General features: G+C 42.3%; 1 protein-coding gene across 1 annotated transcript in view; it reads left to right on the top strand.

The window, feature by feature from the left end:
• IL31RA (interleukin 31 receptor A) overlaps window positions 1-8184 on the top strand; it is a 95032-nt gene that overhangs the window by 58677 nt on the left and 28171 nt on the right. The window contains exon 9 of the mRNA XM_019517843.1: window positions 1588-1764. Coding sequence (XP_019373388.1) covers window positions 1588-1764 — 177 coding nt within the window. The remainder of the gene's footprint in view (window positions 1-1587; window positions 1765-8184) is intronic.

Genomic DNA, 8184 nt, shown 5'->3' with positions numbered 1-8184 from the left:
GCTGGCTCCTACCCTGGGGGTCTTTAAGACAAGGCTTGACAATCACCTTGCTGGGGTCGTTTGACCCCAGTACTCTTTCTTGCCATGGCAGGGGGTCAGACTTGATGATCTGCTTGGGTCCCTTCCGACCCTACCAACTATGAAGCTATAAATAGGACAGTTCATTTTGTCTAAGTAACTTTGCACTCAAAGTGGAATTGTGGTAGGGTTTTTTGTTTTGCAAGTTAAATATGGAAAAGACCTCCCAGATTATCTTGTTCTACATTCTGGGTAGGGATGATCAGTTCATTTTAGCACAAATGCAGTACATTGGTATGAAAGAACATATATTAAAGCATTGGTAGGCCATTGTACTTTTGCTTATTTTTCCTGATGGGAATAATATTTCCTGTTTTAAAGGCTCTAATTGGGCCTTTAGGGCATTTTTAAACATGCTTCAGGGGCAGGGATGGGACACTTTAATTAGAGCAGCTCTGAGAGCTCCTCTAATTAAATTGCCCTGAGCATCTTGTGTATCTGTGTCCCTGTGCTTCAAAATGGTGGTGGGGGCACTGTATCTAAAGCTTGTCAAACAAGCTTTAGTTAAAGTGTCCCTGCCACCATTTTGAAGTGTAGGGATGCTGATACACAAGACATAGAGGCTGGCTGGAGTGCAGTAATTACCACACTCCAGCAGACTTGATTAATCAAGTCTGCTCTGATGCGCTGTAATTACAGCACCTCTCCAGTCATGTACAGGCACCCTTGTAGCACGCTCTTATCACATATGATGGAAATTCCTGATCATTTCTGCATTGTTCTCAAGACTTATAATTTTGCCCTGGGGTTTATAATTCTGGAGTCTTACTCAACTCTTATGTCTCCTTTAAGTTGGGTGTTGCTACAGACTGTTTGCCAAATAACACATCCACAGTGGTCAGGCCTGGCATTTTCCTGACATTCTTACTATTGAATTGTTAATGCGTTTATTTGTTGTGCCAGGATAAGTGCAACTTCCTTCCCCTCTGCCTCCCAAAATTACTCATATTCAAAGCCTAATGTCTTCTCAAAACTGCAGGATATTTTATTACTTATGTGTGGTCACGCTCACATTATTTCTATCTTTAAATATCTTGAATATCTCCTTGTCCACTGCTGAAGCTACTGTATCACTATGTGCTCCCGCCTCTAGTGAAGCTGCAGTATTGGTCAATATTCCACCTTTGCTTTGCTCTTTCTGGCTGGATTCCTCTGAGTTCCACGCTACTGGTTCTCTTCTCACATTGATGGTTTTGTATATCTCCCCTTATCATCCTCATCATTGAGCCCCTCTTTCTTTTAAAAATATGGGCCACAATGTATTCTTCTGTGTTTTCCTGTAGCCAATACACACATATAAGTCTTCAAACAGAGATATACTAATTCTTCATGACTTTCTTTATTTGTTCTCTTTTTGTTTTTTCTCATCTTATGATAACTATAATATTGACCTAAGAATTGTTTAGCTTAATTGTAGATTAAAATCAGAATCTGTTGAATTGCTACAGAACTGTGGATTTGGATGGATAATGATTTCTATTCATTTTACTTGCTGCTATTGTTTTGTAGCTTCCAAGCATATAGATGCGGTGTGGACCTTTACCTTAAGAAAAAAAATGATTGTGACATGGGAAGCATCATCAGTAAATGAATATGTTATTGAATGGTACAAGGAATGGGATTCTGAGCCTTTTAATAGATCATGGCAATATGTATCAAATACTACAAACTGGACATCTCAAGAGGGTATGTTTAATCTACTAATGTGCTCTTAGAGCTGTGAAAATTCTCTTTTTTTTTTCTTCCTAACCTATCTTTAGAACCTATTCTATTTCTTAAGGAGAAAATATGTTTGGTCTCAACCCATTAAGGGATTTGTCTGTTTGCATGTTGTGTTGTAAGTGCCACTTATATTTGAGCAAAGCAAGCACCCTACCGTTCCTTTTGCTCTGCACTTTAGTGGACCAGAGGGAGGCATGTGTCTCTTGCTCCTTCATTCCTCCCGGCCATCTCCTAATTTGAGGTGGAACATTTCTGCTGCCCTCACCAACCATGATCTTGTCTGCACTTTTCAAGCTAGTTTTTTCAGTTGGCATTTAAAAAAAAATTGTTTATAATACTAGAATTTGCTTTATTCAACATAGTCATTTCTTCCACTTTAGAGTTGACATTTTGTTGCTTCCTGTTCATCTAGTTGGCCATTTTATGATCACCTTCATGTCAGTCTTGGCACTTATGCCTCATCAGGAATTCTAATCCTGGACGTGTAACCCTGTGCACATAGATGACTATCTATGTACTGAGACTGGGCATGCACAGTAGTAGGTGGGGCATATGTGTCCCCCTTATAGATGGCTTAGCCTTAGATCAGGGGTTGTCAACCAGGGCTACGCGTTCCCCCAGGGGTGCTTGGGAAGGCCCTAGGGGGTATGTGCAGGTGGGTGGTGATGGAGCATTGCTGCCCACCACTCTGCACTGCCACTTCCCAGGAGCAGGGCCAAGGGTGGGTGGGGAGGGGTGTCACTGGCAGCAGCATCCCTCTGTAGGCCACACAGGTCAGCCAGACTCAGGGGAGGGAAGCTTTCATGCATTGGACGCCACCACCACCCACCACTCCATACTGCTGCTGCTCCACATGTCCAGCCATGCGCCACCCCCCTCCTCCCCACCCTGCTCCGCATCCTGCTGCTAGGGATATAGTTATTAAAAAAGGCTGAAAATTTGGAAGTGGAGAAGGAAGAAAGAGAGAGATTTCTCATTTTTTCCTCACAAATAGATGAGTGGCCAGGGCACTGAGCTGGAAAGCTGAAGGTCCTCAGTTCCTATCTTGGTCTTTTTGGTTTTCTAGCACGATACTCTAATCACCATTATTCAGTCTCCTCTCCAGTGCTCCTTTTGAAGCTGGTCCCTGCCCCCATGAGAGGGGGGTACATGGGAGAAGACAATAGGTAAGACTAGGAGGAACAGAAGACAGTAATGCACCTCAATGAGGTGACCGCTGGCCTGGCAGGGAGGGGGCCTGGGCTCTTGCTCTCAGTGAGGCAGAAACATCTCCTTTGCACTGTCCTTTTCCAGTGACTATAGTTTGGCTCAGTTTCAAAGGGAGCACCAGAGAAGGAACTAATTGCACATGAGACCTATGACCACCAGTCTTGGATTCACTGGTGGAGCTGAGCACAGTGGTCTATGTATAGTTATGGTGTGCCTAGCAACCATCTTGGCCTGTCATCTTCCCATGGAGGACTTAATACTCTCCTCCCACCCCTTGATATTTAAGTTCCTAAAAGGCATAACCAAGGTGTTGCCACAAATAAAATATTTGATTCTTTAGAGTGGGACCTCAAGTTAGTCCTTGCAACTCTGATTGCCATTTATTTTAACCGATGACAACTTGCTCACTTTATCAGCAGTGCATGAAGACAGGATTGGTAGCTATCACTTCGGTGAAGAGGATGGTGGTATGGGAGATCCAAATGCTAAAGGTGGATCCCTTATCTACCTACAATATTCCATCGACACAAGTTCTCCTTGAAGCTATGTGCTCAGTTCTTGCCCAAATTGTTAATGGAATATCACTTGCATCAATACATCCATCTGTGGCTTTCTTTCTAAAATCTCACTCCTTAAGGGTAGAGTCTCTCTCCATGTTCTGGATGTTGGGATGATTCTTGCCTTCTATGGGGATGTTCTAAAGCCTTTCTGATCATCCCTTTGTCTCTTCAATATCATAGTGATAACCTCATAACTACACTGATCTCCACCAAGAGACTAACAAGACTGTGTTAAGGTCAGCTGTGAAATTGCAAAGGTGGAGCCTCCACACTGTTTAGAGCACACTCCACTGGAGCTTAGGAAACATCTCTGTCCTCCCTCAAGAACATCTTCATTCCAAACCGCTGCAAAGCTGCTACCTGGAGTGCTGTCCACACTTTCACCAAGCACTATACCACTGTTGCAGCCTCCTTGTCAGATGCTATATTTGGGAAAGCAGGCCTGCAGTTGTTAGCTTAGGACTCAGAAAACCTGCCTTATATGACACTGACACTGCTTTGGAGTCACCCAGGTGGAAGGAAGATATGAACAATCATTTGAAAGAGTTGGAAAAGGTACTTACCATGGCAACTCGACTGAGATGTGTGTTCCTAGCACAATCTTTCTGCTGCCCTCATCCCCTCTTCCTAGGAGTCTGTGCATCCTGGGATTGTGCAGGTCAGAGAAAAATGTGGAATGTGAAACATGCACTTCTGTTTCATGCCCACTCTGAAGAGCATGAGGAGGAATAAGGCACAAGTATTGTTAAGATAAAAAAATTCTCCAAGCTTGAGTGCACCAGGCACATCATGTGTTCCTGCTGTGGACAGGACATATGGGCCACATCTCTTGAAGAATTCCATTTACCATGGAGCTAACCTTTTTCTGTTATCTCCTTAACACACAGGGTTGTATGTCATGTTAGGATATTTTTGCATTGTTTTTGTCATGATAACACTTTTAGCACCTAACAGTGCTAAAAAAAAGAAAAACATATTTTTTAAGTACAGATCAAGCATTTTAGTTATACGGGATGATTACAAAACTCATACTACTTTAGCTATGGCTGTTACAAGAAAATTGAATGTTTGAATGTCTTCCAGTTGTTGGGAAATGAATGCAGGAAATTTTCACAAGTGGAAATGGCAATTAAGGAGAAGTGGCTAGATTTCTGAAGCTCTTTGGCAACATACTGGAAAAGGAAATTGTTTCAACTTTTTAAAAAGTATTCCATAACATAAGAAATGCAATGTGCCACTGAATATTTTTCTTGTATTAAATGACCAGGACTCTTCAGGTTGCTTTGATTTAAAGGATTCCTTTCTATCCACGTATTTTAATACATGCAAAGATCTCAATCCAAGCCCAATATGCTAGAGTCTGTACAAATGCTTAAAAGAAGATAGGACTCTTTCCCCAAAATATAAATACTAAATATCACAAGACCGATGGCAACAGACAGAAAACATGCAAACAAAATACCAAAGCTCTATCCTGTTACATTTTTAATTTCCTCAAAATATTTCTTGCCATACTTCTATCTCTGTGGCCAGGTAATAGCCGTCATATTGATCACCTAGTGTGTTTCCCTTTTGCTCTTGCTACGCTATAGGAATAGATTGAGGGTTAGCATATATGTAGGAAAGTAGCTTATCAGATGATGTTTATGTTAGAGTTACTTCATGTGTTTTGACATAGGTTTGACTGCCAGCTCAAGCTGACCCTCTCTCCTCCTTTATCTCATCTCACCACAGAAGGGTTATAAGGAAATACTGATCTCTACTGTGGGGTTTCCCTAGAAGACTTTTCATGTTTTGGTGCATGCCTTTCTGGCCCACTTTGAAATGTTATTGGAAAAAATACAGTAAATTTTAAAAATAAAAAACACATTCAGCTATCATATTCTTAAACTGTTAAGTGATGTTGAGTTTTTAGTTTAAAGGGAGGTATTTACAAATGCAAAAGAATAAGAATACCTTTTTGAAGAAAAACAATTTATACTTAAATATATAGAGAGACTTATTTTTTAACTACTTCATAAATGTTGTATTGATATTCTTCTCGTTCATTATATTCACTTGGTATGACACATACTATGGAGCAATATTTTGTTTTGTGGTCATGATTCAGACTTTTAAGAAAGAGGAGGTTCTGTTTAAAATCTTTTGTAAATCTGTCTCCTTACCCCTCCCTTTCTTTTAGTAGGCTGGCCCACTACTTTAGTCTGTATGCCTGCTTGTGTTCCAAAGAAATGAAAAATATTTCGATAGCACTCTATTCAGTAATGCCAGGGGCTTCCCTTTGATTTTGGAGAGGCCAGGACTTTATTCCAGATGTACAATTATTTAACTTTATGCAGATTATTAAATAAAGCCAAGAAGGATTCACTTTGTCATTTTGAAGAAGCTGGTTTTATTAAGTAAATGTCACGTAAGTAAATTCTCAATCCGTTACAAAGTTGATGGGTGCTGTGCTTTAAATTTAAAGTACATGTGACTAATTCCATCGACTATTCAGATGCTTAAACTTAAGCATCTGAGTAAAGGGAGTGACTTTCAGAGACAAAAAGGGGGCTAGGGTATCTCTCTTCCATTGATTTCCATATCACAAAGTCATGACAAAATAGATGCTTATTCCATATTGCTTTTAAAAATCTCTCTCCAACCTCTCTACTGACTCAGGGCCTTATGTACATTCTAATACATTAAACTCTGTAAAGCACAGTAGTACCAATATTTAAACAATTTAAAATTAATTATACAGTCCTGCATGATGGGATTGGAACTCATACAGTTCGTCTCAAAAGGTCTTCATAAAATGAAATTATAAAAAAAAATCGCTAGTTTTACTAAAGGATATGAATGTAATTCAGAAGTAATTTCATGTCTCTCAATTTTTCATACATCATGCTTACTGCAAAGTTGTATTTATGTATCTTCACATCAGCTGAAGGCCCCTCTACCTGTGCAGGTAAAGGGGCAATGGGATCAAATGCGATCCACACAATTACACCTACCATGCCACACATTCATGGACAGGAGACACAATTGTGGGATTGCACATTAGATCCCTTCCTGCCTTATCACTAGTGCAAGGGAGCCTGGGATTGTGAGCCTGAGCTCCCCCTGCACTGGGTCCTGTGGCTGCAAGACCTGCTGCTGATGAGGCCCAGTGAGGCTTTCAGTGGAGCCCGCGTTCCCCACAGTACCCTCCTGATGGGCCCTGCAGCCGACATGGGTTGTGGGGCTCACAGTGGAGGCACTGTTGGGAATGCTGCCCCCACTGCAAGCATTGTCAGCTGCAAGGCTCTCAGTGAGCAAGGGGGGGGGGGCAGTGGGGAGAATATTTCCACTGCTGTGAGCTTTGTGAGGTGCAGGGATAACAGCAGTGGCAGTGTTCTCCATGCTACAGCTGCAGTGAGCTCCGCAGCCCACACCACTGCAGAGCTCACAGCAGGAAGAACATTGCCACCCGGCGAGCCTCCTGACATGTGGTGCTCTCAGCAGTGGCAGCATTCCCTCACACTGGTGCTGCGGTGATTCCCTGCAGTGGCATGGGCTGCAACTGCCACTACTGCAAGCCTCTGCTGCACATCCCTGCTGCTAGCCCTACGTCTCAGGAGACTCGCAGCAGCAGTAGTGTTCTTCCCGCTGCTGCTTCTGTGAGCCCCACAGCGACATGCAGACAGGGGAATGGTGCTGCCTCTGCAAGACCTGTACTTCATGAGACTCGCAGTGGTGGCAGCGTTCTCCCTGCTGTATGCCCCGCAGCTGGAGACACTGCCCCCACTGGGTGCCCTGCAGCTAAGGAAGTTTGCGGGGGGGCATCATTCTCCCCACTTCAAGCCCTGCAGCTGACAATGCTGCTACCACTGCAAGCCTTGTCAGCTGCAGGGCTGACACTGGGTGGTGCTCCCCTGTGGCTGGGAGCCCCTCATTTGATGTGGCTCCTAGCCACAAGGGGGCATTTGGCCACACAGTCAATTAATGGAAAGCTATTATATATTTTTGTGGAATAAGTTTGTAGCTTATTTCTTGTTTTATCATGTTGTTAATTCGTTAAATGTGTATCTGGATCCCACCTTAAGGCATGATTACCTGGTTAATCACACCTTAAGTGTAATGTGTAAAGGGAGCCTGATATATTTGAAAATTTATTTCTTTGATTTTTAAAGCAAACTCTTCAAAGATGGATATCTAAACTTAGGCTTCTAAGTTCATGTTAACTGTTTGCGGCCTTGTTTCCCAAACTTAAAGTTCAAACAGTGAAAATTATAATATACAATATTGTGGCAAAAAGCAGGGGCTCATGGGCCACAAGTTGCCAACTTCTGGCAAAGAGGTTAAGAACAAAAAATTAAACCCAAATAAACCCTTGTGGCTTGGGGGGGGAACCCCCCCAAACAAAATATAATTATTAGCCAATATTTTACTTAGTGCTGCCTAAATGTAGTGAGACTGTTCTGGCTTTCCCTTGTGTGCTTTTGCTCTTTTTCAGGACTGTTTATGCATTCTACATTATGGAGTCATTGCTGGGTTTTTTTTTAAGGGAATAATTTTGAGAGCAGGGACAGGAACCCAGGTCATTCTCCTTCCAATTGAGTGCTCTACTCACTAGGATACAAAGCCAAACTCC

Source organism: Gavialis gangeticus, unplaced genomic scaffold (assembly GCF_001723915.1).
Source record: "Gavialis gangeticus isolate Ggan-Ray unplaced genomic scaffold, GavGan_comp1, whole genome shotgun sequence".
NCBI lineage: Eukaryota > Metazoa > Chordata > Crocodylia > Gavialidae > Gavialis > Gavialis gangeticus.
The sequence above is the reverse complement of the archived record's forward strand: the minus strand, read 5'-3'. Positions and strand labels throughout refer to the sequence as shown.